This window comes from Aphelocoma coerulescens, chromosome 1 (assembly GCF_041296385.1).
Source record: "Aphelocoma coerulescens isolate FSJ_1873_10779 chromosome 1, UR_Acoe_1.0, whole genome shotgun sequence".
NCBI lineage: Eukaryota > Metazoa > Chordata > Aves > Passeriformes > Corvidae > Aphelocoma > Aphelocoma coerulescens.
Window position 1 is genome coordinate 26,693,143 of NC_091013.1, and position 26,069 is coordinate 26,719,211.

A 26,069-nucleotide genomic window follows, 5' to 3' on the forward strand; every position below is an offset into this window, starting at 1 on the left:
ACTTCTTCTCTTTCAGAAGGGTTGTGCCTTTTGGTGAGCAAGATGCTCGCTGGCATCACTTGAGGGAAGTTACTGGTGCTGAGACTTGAAAGAAAAAAGGCTTGCCATGGTTGAAATAGCAGCAGCTGCAGTTTCACTGTCACAGGAAAAGGAAGACAAGACTTGTGCAACACCCAAAGCAGCCCATGGTTGGCGAAAGCACTGGAGAAGGATGGCAGCTGGGTGAAAATAGAGGACAACTTATTTATTTTAACTTAAACTTTCAGAAGAGAATTAATGATAGGTGAATGCATACCTCTGAAGGTCTTTGCACAGATTTCTGAGCATGCTGCTTCTCCTACAGAGCTCAGAGCCAGGACTGAACAACACTTTCTGGCAATTAAACCTCATTGCCAGCACAAAGTAATGACAAAAATAGCAGAGAGTTTGGTGACCAGCAGACACATGCAGTGAATACAGTACTGCAGCTAAACATGCCAAGCTTCTTAAAAGCTTAACTGTGACACAGATGACCAAACCAGACATTTATTAAGGCCATATAAAAATTACTGAGTTACATCCTTACGCTCTTCTGACTGATAGAGTAATAACGCAAGAACCTAATAAATGAACCAAAAAACAACAACAAAAAAACTCCCACCAGACCAAGACTTCCAAAGCAGAAAGCTGACAAAAACCATACAGACAGCTCACATGACTGACTTCAATCCTTTGACAGTCCATTTATTCCTTTTTCCATTGCCACAAAATATACACACACGTACAGCTTACTCAGCAGCAAATCTCCCAGGTGCATTGAATGAGCAGATGCTTGCAGGTTTGCTCTCCTTGGCATGACACACATGATAAATTACATTTAAATTTAGAATTGGCAAGTACAAATCCTATGGCTCAGTTTCAAACCAAACAACTTGGCACCAAGTTTAAAAATACATACAGCATATCTGTGAAGTAATACTGTATGCACTGAACAACTTGAAGACATCTGTACCATTTAGGATTATAAATTGAGCAGCCTAGGTGTTACCACTGTATCAGCTTACTTAAAATGGAAGTCAGAGTACCCTGTAAAGTGGAACTGTGGACAGCAGCAAATGATTAAAATAGGTAAGAAATCTGTAAGGTGAAAGCAGTTTATTTGCATTTTTTATGACTGTTCAAGTGTGAAGGTGTTACTCCATGCTATTATGTATGGGAATATAAAAAGCACATGTGGTTTAAAATGGGTAGAAGACCAGGAAGAACAAGGAAAAGCATAGCAAACCTCAAAAGCTGGTTGACAAGGAACAACTATCTTTGGAGTATTTTGCCCAGTCTTGGTCTGCTGGAAGGTGTCACCCATGAAGGATCTGCACAAGAATGAGGTTTAAATGTGCGTGTGTGTATATATATATATGTATATACACATACATGTATATACATATATATATATGTGTGTGTATATCTATATATACATACACACACAGACTGAATCCTAGGCTAAGCACCTTCCTTCTTGCTCAGATTAACAAGAAAAAAAACCCTCAACCCACATGCATTTTTTATGCTCTATTTATTTTAAAAGGTAGAATCAGAACGATTTGATGGAGCTCTCATCATGAGCAAATGTTTCACAAGCTCTAGTGCTATGAAACTTCAGTTACATCACATACCAATAGATTAAGCTACTTCTGGTCAGTTATATTATATCTATATATTTTAAGTGGCAATTGTGTAACTAGCATTCCACTACTTCTGGCTAGGTAAATGCACTTGAGGCTGTAAGATGTTATACATTCTGCAAAGCCTGCGGGACAGATACAGCAATGGCTTGTTTTGGGGAGGAGGCATAGATAAATCAAATGCAGTTAAAAGAGCATAACACTAGTTCTAGCTCTCTGTTGACTTCTGAAGAATACCTGGAGTGATGTACACAAATGCCCTTCTAAACAGATTGAGTGAGAAAGCAGTAACTTGGCACAACCTCAGTGGTTCTCTCTGCACAGGAGCGCGAGGCAGCAGCGGGCTCAGACGCTGACATCTGGCGGCTGTTCGGCCAGGGCTGGCACTCACAAAAAAAGACAAATATTTGTAACAAATCACTCACAGGGCATTTCTAACTTGCTTGCTAGGCTCTTACTAAGAGAAAATTCGCTAATTTGTTCAAATTTTCCCTCATCCTGCTTTTTAAACATCATGCACAACTGAAACTCTATCAAGTGGAAGAATGAAGGCAGTCTCTGTATGCAGCATGTACACTTGTCCTTGCAGGTTGTGTTGACACAATGAAAGCTGACTGCTTGTATGAAACTCTAAATATTAGAGTTTAAGAGAATATTGTAAGCTTTTATACCCTGGCAACTACAAAATAAAATAGTATGCTGTCATGCAACACTTCAACTATCCAAACATATAATTTATATAACTTAATGCACAATTTTATCCAAAATTCTTGAATCTATTCAGCCTTAAATACAGAAAATATATTGATCATAGCTGTACATACTCTTCAGCAACTCTTCATTTTATCAAACTTTTACAGTGGCTATGACAAACTCATTTTGATGAGGTAGCATTTGCAAGAGCCCTGTGCGAAGACATGCTGAATAGTTTCTGGTAAAACTTTTTTGTGCTTAGACATCAGAAGACACTGATGAGAAACAGAAGACTGACACCTCTGTGCACTTCATAATCAGTGGCTGGCAAAAGGGGAGAAACAAGTGACTGAACAAATTCAGGTTTGGTGAAAACTGGTCCAATTTCACCAGCCTTGAGATCACTGAAACTACATTAATTTGCTTTTTTCTCCCCTTAAATAAATACAATTGAATGCACAACACATCCACAGGCATGAATACTTATAATCATTAATATAAAGTCTCCTTACCCTTAACTATTTCTCCAACATGGAAGCCAACTAGTTAAGTCTTTGGGCTTATTCACATCTATTTTCCATGAGAAGTGCCAGGAAATGAATTTACAACTGTGTTGCATTTAGCTAGAATTTATGATATGTTTCAAGCTACAAATAAAATCCATATTCTACCAGCTCCTGATTAAAAATAAATAAAACACATAATTGGAGACTAACTGAATTATGATAATCAAAAATGAATTATAAAAGCATCTTTGGTTGTTTAATGTCTACTTTAAAATGGCTACTAAAAAAAGCTGAAGTTGCATCACCGCATAGAGCAGCAGCCTGTCCTCAGCAATGCTATTGTTACATGTCCAAGCACTTCAAGAAGAATAATGAGGAAGTCAAATTCATTGGGAGAAAACAAAAGGCTGGATGTAATCACTGTATACATCCAGGATGTGAAAATACAAATTTAAAATTTTGGCAACAAGTTAAAAACAAAAAAAGCATACGTTTGTTGGTTTGGGTTTTTTTTTTTTACAATTCTATAGTAGGACAGATCCACAGAACTAACCTTTATAAAAATACAACATACTGCATAAGTTTTATTTAGGGATTTAATTTATATACCACAAATACTGCTCTTAATATAAGTACAATATAATACAGTTTTATTTATGTAACTGCTGGTGTTCACTTTGGATTATGAACTGAATGGCATGCTGTGCTGTCAAAACTTTAATAAAATGGCCTCTAGTTAAACTTCTCCAAAGTATAAAATCATGCAAAATCTACATCCTATATGATACAACCAGTAGAATAATTGAAGCCAGTAGCCTACAAACAGCCTGGACTATCTTCTGAGTTTGTCCTTCAAGTGTCCACACATCAGTCATCATTTTCTTTAGGTAGAAAGGAAGAATTTCAGTTTTGTCTGCAGAATGTCCATCACGACCACTGAAACCAGCACCAACGTGCACAGTTATCAGCTAACAAATCTTCATTACCCAGTGCAGTTCATTTAGTCCATATTGACAAATCTGGGGTTAGGAAGTTTTATGTTTTCCTCCTGTGACTACTGGTCGTGCATATTCCACAAAATCATCTATTAGAACAGGCCACGCTCCTACAGAGAAGTCAAACAATTGAGAAATTAGCCTACCATTATCTGCAAAAAACTGGTGTAGTCTATAAATGCAAAGGATTAGAAGCTCATCTTGACATTTCTGGCCTAGTCTAGCTTTAACATGCACAACACGATAAAATACTTGAAAAAAGCACCTAACTAATAAATTCCACATTTGAGTCTCTTCTTGCAGCAATAGTTCTTAAGACAACCAAAATGTATTTAAAGCATAAAACTGCACACTACAAATATAAACATTAGTTGATAGCAAAACCATGGCATTCTTATTATAGCCATTTGTATCTTAGGACTTACTTCTGCACACATTCCAAAACAGAATTAGTAACAGAGAGTAAACTGCATTTAAGTTAGCAAAAATTTTGTACAAAACATTGTTTCACTGAGAGGTCTGTAGCATAACACAATCAAGTAGTGTGCTCTATCATGGTGTGACTGTATCTTCTGTTTTCAAATTACAGCAAACAGTTAACCTTCTTATCACTACTATTTTGGCAATAAGTATGACACTGTATTTGTGGCCAAAACTTTAAGGGTAAACAAATTAGGACATGAGGTAACAACATGTTTTCTTGTTAATTTATAGCAGTATTTTAATTTTGCTGTACCAACTTTTGAAGATATTCAGGTACTGCTTACCTTCTTCATCATAGTTGGACATATCATCTGCAATCATATTTCCAAAGTCTAACAAAAGATTCCAAGTATCTTTTGGAATTGATCTTTTATGATGTTCCTGTATGGAGGAAAACCAGTACTGTTCAGTCCAAACTACTTTCAAATTCCACAGCAGTATTTTATATTGACATATACAGAAATACACATTTCAAAAACATTTCTCCAACTTCTTTATCTGACAAAACCAATATCCTAGAAAAACCCAACCATCTGGAAGAGTTCCAACTTGCTTCTTTCTTAGGTTGAAATCTTTTAATTTAAATATTTCTTCTGAGCTAAACATTCAGGTTAAATATTTCTTCTGAAGTAACACACTTTAATACCAGGTCATAAATTGCAGATTTTTCTTCAGTTATATCTATAGATCTGAATCAGGATGTCTTAAAAGTGTATTAAGGCAGTTAAAACATGAAATGTTTTCAGAAGTCCTCTTGATGAAACTGGTACATTATTCAGTGATTCAAATAAATATACTGCCTAAAAATTTAGAAAAAAACTTCAGAAAAATATTTCAAAAAGTGTACACCTTCCCTATTAAGCACTGGGGGACAAAAATGCAGAAAGACTTCTTATTTCTCCTAAACTACAGATAAAAAGAAAATCAAGATAAATTATATATTATGTAACTTTGTTTTTTGTAATTATATAGACATGCAAATGTAGAAACATGGATGAACGAATCAGGTCTTTTACAAGAGCGTGGTAAGATACATGGTTGACAATAATCACAGCTGTCTTGAGAATCAGCAGCACCAGTTCCACCTACAATCATGGCTTCCCTTCATGCAGGAACTTTCCTAAGTAGGAGGATACTGGATTAAGCAACCAGAACACTCTATCACTTTGCTGCATCTTTTTGCATTCTTCTCAATTAGAAAGTCATAAAGAGAAGATTTAATTAGGCTTGATTTGAGACTATTTTATATCAGTGTTCAAAAAGGAAAAAGTCTGAAGGAAGTATAGAGATAACCTATCTTTTTCTTATTGGAAGCACACAGCCAACAAAAGCCAGACTACTGGGGAGTAAGACAGGCAGTAAGGAATAAAGTACATACTTACCAACAAAAATTTATTCCAAAGATCTAAAAATTTAAACCTTCCTGACAAGACTAAATTCCAGTATGCAATCGCCATTTCTAGATCTGTAAGAGATAAAACAACATGCAAATATTAAGCACATTATAAGCAATAAAGCCCTCATGGTTAAACTATTAATGCTACATCTAGTATATTATGATACAAATGAATAACATTCTTTTAAAATCAGTAAAAAAAACTATAAGGAATTGTTTTCTACTCTCCCTGACCCAAAAAGTAGAAGACAAGCAGTAACAGTATAAATTTTGCATTGAACATCAAAGTCAATAAAACTAAAATATTTTTGTCACCAGCCACCAGTGACAGATTAAAGCTACTTTCAATCTACAGAAACGGAACAAAATACTTACGGATAACTTTGTCTGCAAATCAAAAAAGAAAAATATACACACACATACACAAACATAGCAAATATTGATTGAAACAAACATTTAAATCCACAGATGTCAACTCCTCTTAATTTATGACATTTTGGACACACTTGACCTTGAAGGGAATTTAAGGACATGAGGGCATGAAAAGAAGTCCTTTGTCTGTGGCATTATGATTCTACAGAACCCCTTACAGCAATAATCCTCTTCTGGAATCATTCAATAGACAAACCCCTATAAGCAATACTGAAAATACAAGTCTAAGAAAGCAGCCCTTATTCTGTATCCTGACCAGTGATCTGAGAGCAGGGTTCAAGAAGATGCAGCACTGCCACATATTCCGGCAGAGAGGCAGGAGTGACATTAGACGCAGCTTAAGGGTAGAAAGGATGTTTCCTCAAAGGCCTGTTTTCATCCTCAGCAGCTCACAACACCTAATGGCTGTGGTGCTTGCCCCCACAGGTAACAGCATTAAGTACATGATTACTGCTGGGCAGCCACAAAACAAGGCACAGCCTTTCTTAAACCACAGAAATATTTCAGCTTGTGCTTTCAGTGTAAAGGAAGTGTAAACAGAACACGAAGCTCAAGAGAAAGTACTGTGATAGCATGTAAGACAGAAGCTTGACCTGCACTCCAAGAAATAACAGCAGTTTTTGAAATTGTACATATCACACTACAAACCAAAGGATGCTCTGTCACCTCAAATCAAGTTTCATGTCTGAAAGAGATGTTCCAGATTTTAACACAGCCATGTCCCTAGAGTCCCTGTTTCAGACAGGGCTGGGGCCCGGATGAAGTGCAGCAGTTAAGATGTAGAGAAATGCAATATGCCTCAACCTGTCTATACAGGGACAGTGCTGCCAGTGTTCGTCCTACTATGATCAGTGCTCTTCAGTACAGAACTTGAATTATGCTCTAATAAACTTCCTTCAGTGTTGGAACCCTGGGTTTAGAGAATTTAGGTTTCTGGGATATAATAATATATATATGTAACAATATTGAGGATTTTGGGTGCGGATTAGCTCTTCTTCATTTCTCCTTCTTCACAAATCTGAGTGCTCTGTTATTGGGTCAAAAAACCCACACTGCAGGTCATGAATAGATATTTATTGGATTATAAGTAAAAACATATTACTTGGTATTTCATAATTGGTTAATTTGGACTTTAAAAGGCCTTGAAAGTTAGAACTCAAGGACATTTTCCACCTTGTTAATTTGAAAGCACACCCTGTGCAGCTGTGCTAAAGAAAATAATAAACATCAATTAGAAGAAAAACCTAGTGTCTCCTGCGTTTTAATCCAAACTCTAAGTAAAAGAACTCGTGATTTCAGAGACAAGAAGAAAAAACAGAAAAAATTAATACTTCAGTTCTTCCTGTCTTTGCCACCATGCTCACTTTTCACCAAAAAATATGTAGAAGAGAGTAATTAATAGCATTTACTTGCTGCTTAGATATGCAGATTAATTATTCTTACCTGTTATCCCAAATGAAAAGCAAAAAGAATTAAAAAAAAGAAACTTCTAAAGTCTTAACAGTTGCTAAACTTCACTGTGAAGTAGCTGGCTTTGATCCCATTCACTCAGGCTTCTTTATGAAGACTCAACCTCTCCAAGCAAACCTTGCAAATCTATAATTTTTAAAGCGACATTGAAGTGACAACTTTAAGCAAAATGCACTTTGAAGAAATAACACCTTAATAGTTGAAAAGTTTATACTTCTGATGGAAATATTCCTTGGAAAAAGGAAGAAAGTACAGGTAGGGAAATGAAACTGATTAAAGGTGCCACAAAAGAAGAAGTAAAAGGGAATGAAGAGATAACACTTCCTTGGTTTTTGTCAAAGTCAGTATTATATTAAGGTGAACTTGACTATTTCAAAATTGTATTAAACACAATGCATGTGAAATACTATCCAAAGCTGATACTTATGGGACACTGTACATGTGTCTGCCAATGAATTCCCCTGCACAAAGATGCAAAAGTTATTTGCTGCAGCATGTAACAAATGCATATCCCACTGAGAATGCTGCTCTGTAGTGGCTGAAACAGGTCCACATCAGAGCTGCTCTTATCAACAGGCACAAGGAGGAAAGTTCTGTTCTTGATAAAATTTGCTAAAAGAAAAAAAAAATAAAATCCATCCATTCTTCATCTGGTTCACTGCAATCCCATAAACCCATCAACTAACTTAAGTGTTATCTGAACACAAGGACTAGATGGGACTATCACTTTTGGTAGTGGTGCCAGTTTATGCAGTCTTAAAGTACGTGAGAAAACTAGGCCTTCAAATTTGCCACAATCTCAGGGGATATGGCTACACTTCTGTTTGAACACAGTTCCCTACCCAGGTTGAAAAATTTGGCACCAGAGGACAAAAAAGAGGATTTTTCTGCTTTAAAGGGAAGACCTAGTTACAGGGTTCAAATTCAACATTAGCATCAATAAACAGCAATGCTGTGGAGACTGTATCCGCCACAATTAGTGCTGCACTGATAGACAGTAAAAAAAGAGAAAAGCCCTTATGCCATCAGAGTTCTGCATCCCCACAGGAAGATGCTTTTGCAAGGCAAAAATTCCTTAGGCAGTCTTAGGAATACCTATTTCAATGCACTATAGATATGAAGGCATTGTTACAATAGAAATCAAACTACAACTATAAAATATGCTGGGCTTTTTGTACCAAAATACATGCTACCCACATTACAGACTAATAATGTAAATTTTATAAACTGAAAAAGATGCATGGATCTCAGAAAACACCTAGACAAGGACCAGTTTAAAAGAGACTTCATTACTAACATCCATGTTCATATCCAAAGCATAAAATTGCCAAATAATTAAAAAACATAATAAAAATACCACATCATATACTGTACATTATACAGTAGTTTGAGCTTTCCTTTCAACCCAAAACTATTTTCAGTGTCAATATCTACTGAGAGTTTTGTGTCATGCAGACCCTTAAACAATCAGTTTTTCCTAACCAGAAATAGTATTTTACATGCAGTATGATTTATCTTCAAATATTAAAACCTCATTCCAAACTTGTTTTTAAAAAACCTCAGCCTCTTCTATCCTGATTGAACAGAAAGCTTGAAGTGATAACAAATAGCACAATTAATGCAGAAGGAGAAATACAGCCTGTGTCTGCTTTTAAGATTTGATCAAATGCTGATCTTGTTAAGAAAGAAAAAAATCATTATTAGATTGCTGCGTGAAAAAAGTAAGAATCAAATTAAGTTCCGCATGCCTTTGCTATGATTTTGGACCAGGGCAATGAAGTCACTGCACACTAGAAATCAAGGAAGTGTGAAAATAAAAAGAGAAATCAACAGATAGCAAGGAATTTTCCAGAAAGCAGGATTTCTGAGGAACACGAAACGCAGTTCATTTAGACCTGCTGTGCCAAAACCACCCTCTGGGACTGCAGCACTTACTTTTAGCATCTGCCAAACAGAGCTTTCTACCTCTCAGTCTGCCCTACCAACAAGATCTGTTCATGCAGTCATGTTTGAAACTGACAGAGTATTATCACTAATTCACCTGAATTACTGCTATAACTTTTCAACACTGTGTTGAAACTGACGCGGAGGTAAGAACAATAGAAACTGTTGTCACTGCCTGACCAATAAGCATCAAGTGAATACTTGCAAGAGTCAGTGAGTTAATAAATTCCTTGTTTCTTCATTTCTAAATGATTTTTAAGAGTCTTCTTTGGCCTCCAAATTGCTAAGAACACAGACACAAGAATTAGTTTCTTCTTTCCTAATCAGCAAAATAACAGGAAAATACCACGAGGTTTAAACCTAAAACCACTTAATTGAGTTGCCAAAAGCTTAGAGCAAAATAGCCTGTAGCTGCAACTGGAAGCTCCCCCACAGAAGACAGACAGAAAGGAAAAAAACAAGTAAGGGGGATGATACAGATACAGATCATGGCTAAACTCAGGATCCAGCTGAGCTGGATCCACTCATCCCAGCAAAGACGTAAGAAAAGAGCTTCCCAATGCCCTATGTTAGGGGACAGATAACGCACAGTCAAGTGCCAGTGGCGGACAGGAGGAATGGTAAAGCACAGCACATGGATTTCAGAGGAGCACTGCAGGAATCGCTACAGGAATTGAGCGCGGTCTGGCTGTGCTCATTAGCTCTGTCTCAGCATCTGCCATGCTGAAGCAGCCTGAGTACATGCAGAACCTTTCGTGTTTATCACCTTAAGCATTAACTACACAAAAACAGATGAATTGCTTTGGAATTCAAGTTAGATTTAGGCTGTCTGAACACCAGTTTGAGCGCAGCCTAATGAACCTGATTGTAGCCAGTTCAAAAATCCTTTTGCCTCTGCAAATCTCTCCACGTACAATTCAGATAAACTACAACAGATGACTTAAAGTTGACTGGACATACATTTCCCAAACAAGGTCCAAACATGAGTAAAAGAATCAATGAGGCATTACTAGAACTGGCAGTTATGCCACACTTTTACTGATCAGAGAACCTCTTCTATACCAAGTTTCTCTCAAACTGCTGGCATTTTCAACATGGAAAATGTGAACAAAAATAAAGCAAGAACCATACACACAGACCAAGGTCACTGGAGCACCTAAAATACAGCATTCATAGACCTCTTTCAAAATAAATGTAAAATTCATTTATAGACCTTCCTCAACTTCTTCCATGCACTCACTCCTACCAACAGCCTATGAATCTAATTTTTCATTGAAAGGGGAGGACATCTTGATAACTAGGTTGGGGAGAGAGGGAGTAAAAAAAGAAAACAAAACACAAAGAAAAGATATCCTTCCCTAATGTCTAAAGATCTCTTCAAAGAATCTTGAGATACTGCTATGATAAAAGCCAAAGTTGATGTTGCTTCAATTAAAAAAGAGTACATTATACTCATCTGCTTATAGGAGAGGAAACCTCCTTGAAGTCCACATACCGGATGTAAAGATAGTCGTTCTTCTGGTCTTGAGGTAATATTTGATTCAAGTCTGAATGCCCTCCTCATCTTTCATCTCTTGCTTGATCCCAGGCAACTGGCAGAGAGAAGGAAGCACAACCTTTTGAGCCAGCAAGCAGACGAAGGGATCACAAAGAAGTGATGAAGGACCAAATCGGCTTTTTGTTTCCATGTTGGAAGGTGAAGACCATGAAAGAATGCTTTAAGCTCCTCCCTGGGGCTGAAACAAACTGTAACAAACTTCTGAGCATGTCTTTTTGGGGCTCAAAGGGAGACCCAGTAAGAGAATCACAGCAAGCATCAGGTTCAAAAAAAAAAAGAAGGAAAAAAAAAAGGTAAGGCCTTGTTTTGAGCTTCAAAGTGTCCTTAGAAATCTGAACTGCTCTGCAGACAACATGACAAAAGACCTATAATCCTGTTTTTTAGTACACTTACCAACAAGAGCTAAGATACAAAATTTCATTCGGACTGCAGTAGGAAAGCTAAACCTTGGGAGTAAAAGGCAAGATAAACCTCTCCAAATCTGCACCATGCAAAAATTTAGTATTTACTGTACTATATCCAGTAGTATGAACATGAGAAAGCAGACTAAAGACAGAATCACAGTCATCCATAATAATTCTTTTTAAAGTGTCCTGGCAAACCAGGAAGGTAACTTCATAAACTGCACCTTCAAAATATAAAGACAAAATGCAGATCAAGTTTAATATATCTAAATATTATGTACGCCAGATCCAACATGCAGCCCTTGAGATGGCACTGCTGTGTTGAAACCCTGCTAGGTTTTTTTCCTGAATTTTGTCCACCACTTAGAGAGTCATAAGTTATAAGCATCCATTGTCTTGTTTGATAATGATCAAATCTATTCAGATGTATTTGAAAGACACTTGACAGTTGGGTGCTGAGCAACATTAACCAGAAAATGATGTTCTGATTAAAGATCATCAAGGCAGATCTTATGCACTGAGTTTCTGCCTCCTTCATCTCACTCCTTACACAAGATATCACCTTGGGGCACTGCTATTACTTTCACTTCTTTAAACAGCACGTGTCCAGACTGAAGCATTCTACTTGATAATACTGAGCCAGGAAAAGTAAATGCCAACATTTGAGTTGGATGAGACTACAGCAACAGAAGTCCAGCATATACAAAGAGAAATAAAAATTTCCTACTGTCACCACATGAACTGTGGGAAAGAGACTCCTACAAAAGGCAGTCCTATTTCTAGGAATGAGTATTGGTGTACTGAATTCTGTGTCTATTTTAGGGAATGACAGAACAGATGTAACTTAGTTTATTGGAGAGGATTCTTCCCATCTAATTACATAAAGGCAGAATTTCTTGCATTGGTTTTAAGGGGAAATGGAGAAGAAGAAATTAAAAAGCAAGGGAGGACAGGCTTTTCCAAAAATAAATAAAACACAAAACCACACACACATTCCTACCCTCCAAGACCACTTTCCTAGAGCAAAATCCCCAATGAATTATGAAGACAGCTGTGTCAGGTATCATCAAAATTTTTCTATGACCAAAAGAACTTTAAGAAGGGCTTCTGTGCCTTCCCACTTATAAATGGCAGCTGGTGTGATCAAAGATACTGTCCTGCTGGTAATAACTCCAGAAAGAAAAAAAGTCTGGGACAGATGGAGACTTTTTCCAAGCTATGCTCCAAGCAAAAAGATTCAAAAAAAACTGACAGTTATTTCAGAAAAAGCTTTCAGAAATTCAGTCTTCAAGCACTGCTGCACAAAGTGAAGCCAGATATGGTGAAATTCACCTCAGTATGCTGAAGCAATCTCAAACTGCTTCCTACCATGTTTGAAACTTCATAAAGGTCAAGGAAGTTCTGGAAGAACCTCAGTCATTCCCTGCCAAAATGGGAGAAAGTAACTCATCCAAGCAGGTCAGTCCTGTATCTAACACTGCCCAATACTTAAGTAACTCAGATGATACAACAAAGAAAACTTCTATTAAATTTGTAACTTAAACAAAACCTGAAAATAGTCTAACATGATAGAAGACAGGATTAGGATTCAAAATTATTTGGACAAATTGGAAAACCACTTGGGAAGTAAATAAGAAAGATTTCATTAAAGAGAAGTGCAAAGTCATACTGCTAGTGGAAATAATCAATTGCAGAAATACAAGATCAGATTTAACTGGGTACATTGCAGTGCTACAGAAACCCAATAGTAAAACAGATTGCAAACTGCAGACAGTATCAAACTTAAGAAAACTCAAAACGATGCAAAACAAGAAGCAAAATATTTAAGACACGTGGAAGGTATCTGGCTTGTTTGGGTACTACAAGACAAAGAGAAAATTAGATCAATTTCATTGCAAAGGAAAAGAGAGTTGGAAGACAAAATGCCAGTATCAGCTAGAAGATAAAATTTATCAGGGTAGTTGGTTTTACTCAGTCCAGAGACTAAAGGCAGATACACACATCATGCCAAATATGTAAAAAGTTGTTACTTTAAGGAAATGTATTCTGCATATTTACTTTGACTGGTTAAAGTATTAAACTGGAAAATTCAGAAACAGAGATTTATGTTACATGCTAAAGAAAGAAAAAAAAATATAACAATAGGTTTAAGCAAACATGGACAAAGATGTATGAAACCTGCCATCAAAAACTTCAGATTCTATTTTGTGAAGGCAATGGCTCTCAAACTTGTTCAGCCAGAGGACCAATAGGAATCAGACCTCAAATCTTATTGATACTTACTGAAACTGAAAAGGCAAGTTAGTATGTATTGTAGCATACCATGGAGCATTTGGTTAGAAAAGCATGTGCAAGGAGTGGTTTTGGTGGATGTTGATCCTGTCTAGCACAAGGGAATACACTACGTAAGTATTTCTCTACCTTTTAAATTTAAAGACCACCTCACATATTAAAAAGGAACCCATAAATCACTATTTCCTCACATTTTTCAGAGGAGAGGGGACAATAAGTAATAACTGTTGCATATCACTTCTTAAAAAAACTGATACAGATTTTAAAAAAAAGTAATCTGAAATGTATTAATGTACTGAAGGAGTAATGAACATGATTCATAATCAAAGCATTGCTGCTTGAACATTTTAGAGATGCTTCATTAATTTCTTGCGGTTTCAATATGCTAAGATAACAAACAAGAAAAAAACATGAAAAGTAATTGTGTAAGTCATCTGCCTATCACAGCCTCATTTCTAGCAAGCTCTATTTTCAATAGTTATTTCTTTTAAAAAAAGATGCCTTAGCACTCAGCCTGAAGGACCCAACAGAAGGGGTTTAATAACATCTTCTTTTATAAAAGGCTTCTACTAACAATCTGTTAAGAATACAAATTCCTCATTTGTCACTATGTCAAACTTGCTTAGTTTTGTAATAGGTGCATTTATAGGTCATGCGTATATCCAAGAATCAAACAACATTCTTTTAGCCTACAGATCAGTCCCCTAAACAATGAGTACAATTACCAGACTTGGTGATAAAAGCTCCCAGACTAATAAGAAAAAGCACTGAATACTTCAGACCCTAGAAAAATCACATTAAAATATTCTGCAACTGCAATATAGGAAAGAATTCCTAGATTATTTCCACTTCATTAATTAAAACTATTCACTTTTATACTTTACTTGACATAAACTTACTGACCTCTCAATCTCCAATTCAGCAGAAAGACTTTAAGGCAAGCAGCTTGAGCAGGAGCTAAGCAGCATCCTATACTGACTGGATGTCATCTAATGTGCATGTGGGGAAGAAGGAGAGGTCATCACTGTAAGATGACCTAGACACAGCTAGGCACAGATTTGTACCAGCTCAGTTGGTAAAAAACCTAATTCTTCACTCTGTTTAAGTATCTAGACTTATGAAAGTAATGGCTCCAAACTGAGTAAGACAGAAGCAGACTCTGTACATGGCTGATACCAATTCCCAAATCTCCTTGACAATAGGGCACACAGTCATTAGACACAAATACCAAACATCCCTGGGGACAGGGAGCAAAGATGGACAGTTTCTCATTCCAGGAGAAAATACATAAATATATACAGAGAAGAGGGTGTAAAAAAAAAAAAAAAAAAACCACAAAACAAACAAACAAACAACTCCCTAAACCTGTATTAAATGTAGCTGAAGCAACTAGAATTCTTAGCTCATACAGACACTCCAGTAAAATAACTGATTGGATTTTTTTCCTTGCTTACAACTTACTGCTTCCTTCTGTGGTTATTACAAACACCTACCTGTAAACTTACTTTTTTCCTTCACCTCTTTGCTCCACTATGATGGTATTCCCTGTAAAGATTCCAACTCCAAACCTATACAGTGTTAATTTTTATTTGAGTAAGCTATCACTGGCCTCAATCACTCAAAAATGTCACATTAGTCTGTATGTTTGCTCAACAGTCTCTTTCTACTCAACCTATGGTGATCCAAGAAATATGGGGTCTCCACTGAATAACTGTGGCATCTGCTTATACTTCTTTACTGTCTAGAATCATCTTAGCAAAACCAGAAAAAGTCTGATGAAAAATGCCACCAAAATACTACCATGTAAGAACTAAGTACTAGAAATTAAGAGACTGTACATATTATCAAAATTACTAAAATTCCTGAAAACTGAAACCAGCAACAGCTCCCATCAATTCATCCTACAGTTTAAGCTTTGCTTCAGTTTTTGCACTCTTTACTTTCTCCTGTTAATAGTTCAATTCTTAGTCCAAGAAGGAACTTCGGTACTTTTGGCAATAAAACACCTTTCTTACACAACAGGTAAGACAGACTTACCAATGAAAGGAGCCCCAATACTGAATAAATAGAAGTCATGGAAAACAAGTAAGTTTCCTCCTCATGTCAAGTAAAAAGTGCATTCAGTTCCAAATCTGGGTTGGGCTGCCTGGCCTCATCCACTCTTCATACAGGCTTAGGTGAAAAGCTTTTGAAATGTACTGACTGCCCGAGTTCAAGAGTTTCATGTTGGAACTGATCCAATTAAAACAGGAAGCTATTTGTAATATTTCTTTAGGTATCCCATAAATTCCAACCTCAGCTGTAACTAACTTACCTTTGCTGCAATTTCAAAGTACTAAGCTTTGCTAATGAAGACAAGCTAAGGGACTAGAATTTCAACCAACCTCACAGAGCCACTACAAGACTTCTTCAGTTTTGTGCCAGTGCAAGTGGCATGTGAGCCATGAGAGAGGGACAAACGAAATGAAAAATGAAACTGCTAAAAAAAAATGAAGACAAATATAAACTAGCTAAAAGTTGTCCATAGTTTAAAAAAAAAAAAAAAGACACCAGGGCACCAGGGAAGACAAGAGAGATTATTCAAAGTAAAGAATGTAGAACAGATACCCCTGGTTGAGGTCTAAACCAATATTCTGCTCTCCCAGCAGTTATTGAGAAAAACATTTACCAACTTTTCAAGTAACATAGACATAGATTTAAGGTGGCTAAAAAACATTAAAAACCCCAAAACCCTAAAAAAACCAATAAACCACTTCCTCTCACCCACAGCACAAAGGACAGGGATGATGGGAAAGTGCTATTCTATATGCAAAACACTAATTCCTTTCCACACAGTATCTTCTGAAAGTGGACATAAATTTGAAAAGAGTGGATTTCACCTTACTATTTTTTTCATCTATTCACAAACTAGAGATTTTTGATTTGAAGGAAAAAAAAAAAAAAAGGAATTTAAATAATGTATCTGTTTTACTCCAGCAATACAAGGCATGGATTGGGATAAATCTCAAACATTATGAAGAGTAATAGTTTAATGCTTTATAAACTATGCTTATTTTTACTCACTAGTTTTAAACCAAGTCCATAATACCCTTTTCCTAAACTTTACATAAAAACTGAGCTAAAACTAAAAATTCTTAGAAGAAGAGTAACTTTTGTCAGTTTTCTCCCTCTTCTGAGCTGATACGGACCCCTTGTTTCAGTAGTTGTTAACACACAGAAGTCACTAGCTCAGTATTTAAAAAAAATAAAATTTGACAGGTCTTGCAGAACTGCACAAACTTCTTTTGACAAGAGGTGAGAGAATGTCAATACTGGCAGAAAACCCCATTAAATTATCTGTACCAAGAGGACATTAAGAGGAGATTAAATGAAAGAAGACGGGAAAGAGAAGTCAGTGAAAGAAATCAATAATGAATTTACTATACAATCACCAATGAGAATATTGTAGTACTGGAACCATTTGGAAGACTTCACTGACTGCAGGTATTTCCTCACTTTTTTTCTACTTACCTAGACCTTTTTGTCCTGGGTTTTTAGCAAAGTTAAAAGTAAACTGATAAAAATCTTTGAACTTTGTTGGATCCTTTAGCTCTTGTTCCAGTCTTGGCAATAGAGCTTTTAGTTTTTCTGTGGTGTCACACCTGTTCGAAAGAGATTACGTTATTTTCATATATTTAAAATTTCTTTCTACTTTCCCCCCGCCTTTTTTATCATTTAGTTTCAGAGCAAAACAAAACAGTGTTTAAGATAAAAACAGATTGTCTTTGAGGATAGCATTCTGAAAAATATAAATGCTCATGTGCCTTTACTAAAGAATTTTAAGTGGAACATTGTAGACAGGCATCCATTATGTACACAATGCAAACAGGATTCAATGGTTAACTTCTTTTCTGTATCTTTATGAATTTCTGAACAGATGCTATTCTGTTCTTAAAGAACACCTAAACCTCACTGAACTCTGTTATTCCTTCTCCTGGGACAGATGTTGTAACACAAGTGTGCGAGTTTTGCTTTAATCTAGATAGACACTGCTTATTCCCTGCTCTCCTAAATGAAGAGCTTCATGCTACATGAACACTTGAGAATAAAACCTAGGAAGAAAATGAGCCTTGAATGATAGCCTGAAGACTGGCAAACTAGTTAACAGCCTGGCACAGGTAAGCTAAGACAGAACCAAGTTACTGAAATTCTAACAGAAACACATCCCTGAACACCACCGAAGCATTTTCAGTGAAAACACCTGAGCTAATAAGACACGTTTGTAAAAGGGAAAGCACTTCTGCCACAACAAGGCATCAAATGAATATTCAAAGTTTACAAGATATTACCAATATCTTGAATTGTACCTAGAAGTTCAAAGTGAAGCAAACAGGTTTCAAAAGAAGCAGCTATCACAACTAACACTGTGTATTTGAAAGTTCTCCATAGTTAAATATTTGTATTTATTCTAAAGATTCCAGAAAAATTCTATGAAAGGATGGGTAACCATAACTTCCATAAAATGCAAGTACAGTTTTAACTGTCTTGCATGGTATAGCTAAAAGTAAGTACCTTTCTGGCCTCCAGCAGTACCCGGTGGAGAAAAGAAAGAATTCTTCCAGTGGTCTTCAAATGAGAAGTTCAATTTCATTGGGACTTGATCTAGTCAACAAATATACCTTCCCATATGCATCCTAAAGATGCTATGGGATCTAAGCCTCAGGGAATTTCTTTCCATTTGAATGCTCACTTGTGTTCATTGCTAAAACCCACAGACACTGTGCCTCCAAGTGTGTAACAACATCACTCCAAATTCTCAGTAAATGCTGTGGCAAGCGGGCACAAGCATATTATACTCCCAAGAACAGTTTAGCACGTGTTGAGCAGAAAGAGATAAAAATCACAGACTGCTATGGAACTGTGTCAGAGACAGTCAAAAGAACACAGCAGAAATGTGACAATCAAATTCAAAAACAAAATCCAAGCCAAAAGTCACAAGGGGTTTAGCAAAACCTCTTTAATCACTTTTATGGAAAAAAAAAAAATGCTGGCAACCTTTAGTATAATAACACGAACACTTAATTTCTGTCTGTGGTTAGAAAATCATAATTATTCTTCTAAATTCTACTCAAAGCTACCCAAGGGGACAAAATAAAGCAGTGAAGTTCAGATGGTATCAAAAGTTATTTCATCGTAATTTCCTAAAAAGGGAAGCTTAAAAAAAAATCAGTAACTGAGGAGGTCAGTAACATCAGACTGCTAAGATCTCTGCTCAAGAAACAACCATCACGTTTCCTAGAAGTTGGTCTGTCACAGAAATGTATCGATAAGGTGCCATTCTAAGACCAAATGAAATTGTTTACCTACAAAAAACATGAAAAAGTAATAAACTGTACTTATCCACCCATTTAATGCAATCTGTTAAAAAGTAAGTTATTTTGACATCTCTAAATATTAGAAATGCTGCTCCTCTTGCAAGGAAGTTATACACAGAATATTATTTTATGATGATAAATGCTTGACTTTATTGGTAAACAGAGGCAATGTTCAAGGTTTATTATCCAGAACAGCTCCATAATCCAGGAAGGAAATTTTTATCAGTTACATCACAGTTGGACTAATCTTTTCTACTACCAAGATTCTAGTTTTTATTTCCATTCCTCATAGGTATTTTGTACAAATGAAGTATCTAGGATAAAAGAGACAAAAGTATGGGTGGTAAAATGGACAAAAAGAAAGATGGGTCCATTTGCTGATAGCAAGGGAAAGAATTGAAGGTTCTTTTCTGTTTTCCTATTTCTTTTCTGCTTCAACACTGAAATTTTTTTCCCTTCACACACCTTCAGTGACTTTCAGTTTTTAAAAGCAGGAGACCCAACTCAAATCCTTAACACAAATATGCATATGTTTACTGTGAACTACATAAAAAGATACTTGAATTCATCTGACTCCCTTGCTGTACAGGTAGCAATTGTTTTGCTTCCCCCCTACTGTGGTCATTAAGGCTTTGCAATAAAGCACCAATTCAAGGAAGACAAGACACTACAGGCATTTTGCACCTGTTAAGCTTGGCACTGGCCTCAACAACTTTTTAAAGCTTCACACAATTTAACTGAAAACGTTTTGAGCAGAAACACAGTTCAAGCCTTACACTATAAACTATGCACAAGTGGATACTCACCCCAACTCTGTCATGCCATCAACAAATTCCTTTTTACTGAATTCACACTGAGTAGCTGCCCTGAATTTCCATGCCACAACCAGAACACTGATACTGGCTGGGTCCAGGCTTAAATCATCACAGAACTGCTGAATCCCATCAATGCCAATTTTATTTTCATCTTGTGGATCTGCAGTTCAAAGTACAGAGAGGAGAATTATAATTATTTACAAAACATATTAAGAAATAATCATCTGACAGTTCTGATGTGCTGCATAATACAGGTATTCATTTTTTGATAACCTTCACAAATGTTTTCACTTGAAGTCTAGATAATTTTAAAAGTGAATCAGTAAACATATTAAGTATTCTGTACTTACAGAGAAATTGGTTTGCATCTTTTCCTGAACTTATCTGCTAATTTCAACAAAATAGTTTTGTTTTCCCTCCCAATCCTCTAGAAAAGATTTGCATTAACTCAGGAGATGCTGCCTACATTTAGAAACAGTAAGGGTGATAAACAAAATGTACAACACAGTTATATTGGTGAGTGGGTATTAAGCTTAAAAACAAAAAACAACCCAAAATCAAGCCCAGCAAAAACACACCTACTACGTAAGACCACAGATTTTTTTTTTTTCCTGATAGTGACATATGGGTATCTACTGTATCTATTTAAAGACCACATTTAAACATTCTGGGGGTTTAATTGTAAGTCAGGAAAATCACCAAAACATTGTTCAAACAATGCCTTACCATAACAGTCTTAAGCTAATTAATACAATTTAGTATAAGTGAAACATAGTATTTCCCCACTAGTACCTTTCTGAATGTCAGAAGCGTGTTTCCTAAGTACCTACGTCACAGTAGATGCCTCATAATAATTCTGTAACAAAATTCTCTCTCAAAAAAAACCCCAAACAAACAACCTCCTGCATGTAAACTTAAAATAATTGGAGAAGAAAAAAAAACAAATGAAAACAAAAGAAAGTGAGATCCACACCTGTAGTTTTCAGAGCTTGAGACTTTACAAACCACAAACTGTCTTTCCTAGCTTTTGAGAGAAAGACATTTCAATACCATAAGTTGGGCTGCGTAGAAAAGCATCCCTTGAGTAGATTTAATACTAACTTCCTAAACTGCTACAATTTTCAACCATGGTATTTTTAAGTCCTAATCCAACAAGTTGATTTAAAAAAAAAAAAAAAATCAAGCCTAGATAAAATTTTTGAATTTTATTTTAATTCTTAAGCTAAGATCTCTTCTACTTTTCCAGTCAATACTACAGTGAAAAAAATGGTAAACTCCAGAGAGGAAGTTAATTTGGCAAACAGACTTATACCCATTAAACAAAGAATTACACCCATGGTATAATTCAGGGACCTTTGACCCCAAATAACAAGTAAGTATATCTATTCAACTAGTTCTAAGACACATATAACATATTTCTTGTGTATTTGGGGAGTAATTGAAGAACTGAAGGCTGGATGTGCACTGTCTTGAAATCAGTGAAAAGATTCTGGTGGATTTCAACAAGGACTTTTCATCCCTATCATATTTCACATCATCCATGCAATTAGTAACAAAAAATGCAATTGTTTTGACAGAGTTGCTGGATAAACAGGTAAAAAAACTAAGAAAAAACAGCACAGAAAAAGACATTTTATCTCAGATTTCAAGTACAGTGCAATATTGTATAGGCCTTGTAGAACAAAGGAATCCCTTACTGTTGAGGGACCAGTGACTCAGGTTTAAGCCAGATGTGAATAAAGGAAAGGTGCTTAACCAAAACTTTTATAGTCTTCTGTCAAATCTGATGAAACTTTTTAATGTTTACAACTTCAGTGTTTAAGTGCCAGAACTGCAAAGGTGTGCTGCTAACTGAAACACTGACATAAACTGGCTAGACTTGCTTTCACAAAAGTCAGATAGTGCAGTTTGCCCCTGCTAGGAATTTGTAAATAACAAATAACGTTTGTGATGATCTTTTTCCATTTTAGATATTCTTAATAGCATTTATGAATCTGAATATGTATTTTTGACCCAGCAATCTCCAAGACTGACATTCAAGGAGCAAACAGAAGATTCATTCATGTATATATATATATATATATATACACACACACACACACATATATAGCATATATGTATATATATATATATACACACATGTTAACATACACATATGCATATATAAACCAAAACATGGTTCTCTTGAGTTTTGTCTCTGGGCTTTTGTTTTCACAAAGAAATGCTATAGCACTGCTGCCTCTTTGTCCCTGCACAATTCACTACCACAAAATAATGAAGTATTAAAGAACCCCCATACTTAAAATAGAATAGATATGTAAAGAGGAACAAAAATGGTGGAAACAATATAATAAAAACAGGATAAATTGTATAAAAAGCATGCCATGTATTTCAATGAGAAAAGTACATAAAATCATAGCGGAGAAGTGGCTAAAAGTTCATGTTTTAAAACATGAGATGTATGGATTTCAATAGGAGCTAACAATGACTCCAGCCTGCATTGCTCCAATGTGAACAATGCACACACTCATGTCACATGGCCATAGTTCAGCAAGCACTGTCACCTGGATCATGTACATTCTTATATTTAAATGCATGTATTTTCTTTTTTGTTGCTGTTCTTTTTAATAGTGATGTAAAATAAAACCTGGAAAAGAAGCAACTCTGCTTTTAATCCACTTTCCTGTGGTTTTCCCTCCAAGCCTCTCTGAAAAGGCACATCACTTTTGCTGTAATATGGCAGCATGAAGGAATTAAATAAGGACGTAGTTTTCAGTTTTTGAGTTTCCTCATTAGACTGTTTTGTCACACTCCTAGCTGTAATGTTATCTGAAAAATTTTTGTTTTAATGTATAGAAATATTACTGTCTCTGAACAGAATTGATTTCCCCAAAAGTTAGCATAAGACCAATATGTATTATTTTGCCATGGAAAGAACATCATACACGTATTTAATAGCAGCCACTGGCAACAAATCATGGAAGCTGAATAATAAACTTTGCTACCATATTTGCCAACTGACACTTTTTCCTCACTATACGTTTAATTTCCTACTTTTGAAGTCTACAGAAATCTCTACAGAAGTTGTGTACAGACCATTAAGAGCATTTAAAACCTTTTTTCATTCTTATTACTGCAAACACACAAGGAGATGCAAAAGATAGTGAGCTTTTCTTAAAGCTCCTTAAAAATGGTAGAGGGAAAAGCAGAGAAACTCCTCACACAACATAATTTAGAAAAAAAACAAAAAAAACCCCCACAACATCAAAAAACCCAAGCCCACCAATCAAAAAAATGCCCCCACAACCAAAACCTTACCTTTGTATCGATTATACAATTGTTCTAATTTCTTCTTGTCTACTGAATTTTTCATGGATTCTTTGTAGTATAAATCTGGATTCTGGAAGTAGTTGTCTGTTGCCACTTCTAGTTTCCATTCATTCTGTGTTAAGCAGTATATAGCAGTCCTTTCACCAGCCTGGGTAAATGCCATAAACTGGCGGACCTTGTCCTTCTGGGATGATTTAAGCTTATGCTTTGGGATGCAAAAGAAGCAGGAAAGCCAATGAAGCTAATCCAGAAGTTTGTTTCAGCATTCTACTACTAATGCCTATTTTTTAAAGGTTTTAGTTTTCTTGTTGATGACAACTTTCACTTCAGAATTACAGGAAGACAAAGCCTTGTTCTTCTGCAGTTAAATAGACAGCATTTTCTTCTGAAAATTGAAATGACAGCATCTATATATACACTTTTAGCAGCACATATTCTGTCAGTAACAAGCTTGTATTTCTGCTTTATTGCTCACATATGCTGACGTTTTTTCTGTTCTGTAACAGCAGTAAACACAATTTTCATCATAGTATAATATGGTTATCTTCTGAAAGATATGCCTAGTGGTTATAAAAAAAAAATAAAAAAGGTGCAACTCACAGATTCTCAAATTCTGTATAAGTCCTTCATACACTGAAAAAAAGTACCCTGGAGTTTTCCTAGTATTTTCTTAGCAACAATTAACAACACAAAGTTTAATCATTTAAAGTCATCAGCTGAAAAAGGCACAAGCATTTCTCACATAATTATGTTATAGAACATTGCTAACAGAAGACATACAACAAAAATAAAATAGATGAAGCAGACATATCGGAGACTGCTGAATGTTACAGTGAGACTATAAGGTTGCTATAAATGTAATCTAAAACTTTCATTAAACTCTGAAAAAGATGTTTATACTACTAATACATTAAACAACAAAAAAGCCTGTTACAGTGGTCTACAGGAACTAATATGATGTTTCTCTCAATTGCAGCAACCATATTGATACAATACCCCTAAACTTCTGGAACACCCGAGAGGTAGGAATGGGCATTTTATAGGGAGAAAATTTGCCAGTAACATATTTCAACATTATTCTTTACATGAAGTTGCAAGCAGAAGGAGATTGCTTAAATCAAACTCCATTTTTTATTATATTCTGTACTTTACAATGTTGTTAAACCATACCTAACACATGTTCTGGGCCAACGATTAAGCTGAGAAATTTGTCTGAATTCCCCACTACAGCTTAAATCATCAAGTACACGGAAAATTTACTGGTCTCTTAAAAGAGAACTTAATCCTGATCCAGTCAGCAGTAAACATGGGACCATCTTTCAGTTTACTTTTTTATCGCCTGTACCCATATGGGCAGTGACATCTCGACTATAGATGGTCCTGACACAAGAAACACATCACATAAACAAGATAAGGATTTTGGTCTTTCCTACAAGAGTTTTCAATTTAGTATAAGAAGAAACACGTTTGGTTTCTTTTTATACAAAAAATGCGTACAGTGGGAAGGAAAACAAGCAAAAAATAACTACAACATACTTTGCTAAGTAAATAACCAATTTGGCTGCAGGCTCCAGCCTGCCTCCAAATTTTCACGAAGGTTTAGCTAAGGGAACCTCTGCACCTAGATCTTCCTCAGTTACATAAACTTCTTTTGGGCTACAAACTTAGCGATAATCACTTCAAAACAGAGCACTGTGCCAACAACGCCAAAGCAAACACCACGTCCTCTTTCAAGCCTAGTTAACGTCAGGCATTTACGGATATTTTCTAGCTTCGTATCTACCGAAATGACACACTGAATTATTTGAAGCGATAAGAAACACACTCGATTCTGCAGCCCACTACCCTGCCACGTAGCACAGTTCCTCCCGCTCATCTGCGGCCAGTGCCCTGCAGCGGGCAGCGGCACCCGCGCAGCTTCCCGGGGGGCCGGGACGAGTCTGAACTCCCGTCTCCAGCATGACTCCTCGCCGATGGCACCCGAACAAGGATGCGCACCTCGCACCCAGGCACAGCTCAGTCACGTTTCGGGAGCCCTCTCCCAGCGCTTATGACACCGTACCGCACACCCCAGGGAAGCGCTGAAGCTGCTGCAGAGGCACCGTGAGAGCGCTTCCTTCCCAGAACCGCCCCGGCCGACCCCGCCACCCCGACCCGGCAAGGGAATTTGTACCGCACCTTTCCCACCGCCTCAGGCTGCACCTGCCGCGTCCCGCGGCGGGGAAGGGCCGGTGGGAGCGAGGGACTCGCAGCTCCGGTGACCTGCCCCGCCGGCCCTAATCCCAAAAAAGGGAAAGGTACGCGCTGCGCCGGCTGCCTGCGCTCGAAATAGCCGCGGCGAGGCCCGGCCCCTCCCTTCCCCCGCCGCCCCCAGTGACCTTCCCCGCTCCCGGCCCGGCGGAGGAGGTGGCGGGAGAGCGACTCCGCACGGGGGGTGCGCGTCCCCGTGTCGCCGCGCCGCTCGTCTCCCCCCGCCTGGCACCATCGCCCCCCTCCCCGGCCAGGGCAACGGGACTCGGCGCGGCGGGAGGTGCGGGATCGCTCAGCTCGCCAGCCCAGGGGGAGCCCGGAGGTCGTTCGGAGCTCCCCCTCCCCGGTTTCACCGCCTCCCCTCCCCCCCCGGCTCGCACAACCTACCATTTTATCACCGGCGCTCCCACCAACTTCACCGCCCGGCGTCGCCTCCCGCGCAGGCGCGCACCGGCCCGCCCGCACCGCCTCCCGCCGAGGAGCGCT

General features: G+C 37.2%; 1 protein-coding gene across 4 annotated transcripts; it reads right to left on the bottom strand.

Annotated features, from left to right (window-relative positions):
• Positions 1–509: 509 nt before the first annotated feature.
• DCUN1D2 (defective in cullin neddylation 1 domain containing 2) lies at positions 510–26,056 on the bottom strand. 4 transcript variants are annotated; one of them, XM_069004628.1, is made up of 7 exons: positions 25,971–26,056; positions 23,322–23,538; positions 19,995–20,163; positions 17,345–17,475; positions 5,721–5,803; positions 4,623–4,719; positions 510–3,965 (listed from the first exon to the last, which is right to left on the bottom strand). In XM_069004628.1, exons 1-7 carry the CDS (start codon positions 25,971–25,973, stop codon positions 3,886–3,888), a joined length of 780 nt encoding a protein of 259 aa, XP_068860729.1. In that variant the 5' UTR covers positions 25,974–26,056; the 3' UTR covers positions 510–3,885. The 4 variants fall into 4 exon arrangements, with proteins under 4 accessions (XP_068860729.1, XP_068860757.1, XP_068860739.1 ...); XM_069004656.1 differs by lacking the exon at positions 25,971–26,056 and adding an exon at positions 25,512–25,676; XM_069004638.1 differs by lacking the exon at positions 25,971–26,056 and adding an exon at positions 25,512–25,580 and having other exon boundaries at positions 23,322–23,718.
• Between the last annotated feature and the right edge of the window lie 13 nt (positions 26,057–26,069).

Coding starts and splice junctions, on each gene's coding strand:
- DCUN1D2 (XM_069004628.1), bottom strand. Junction 17,476..19,994: donor GATGGCATGACAGAGTTGGG/GTGAGTATCCAC, acceptor TCTTTCGAACAG/GTGTGACACCACAGAAAAAC. Junction 4,720..5,720: donor TTTGGAATAAATTTTTGTTG/GTAAGTATGTAC, acceptor TCCTCCATACAG/GAACATCATAAAAGATCAAT.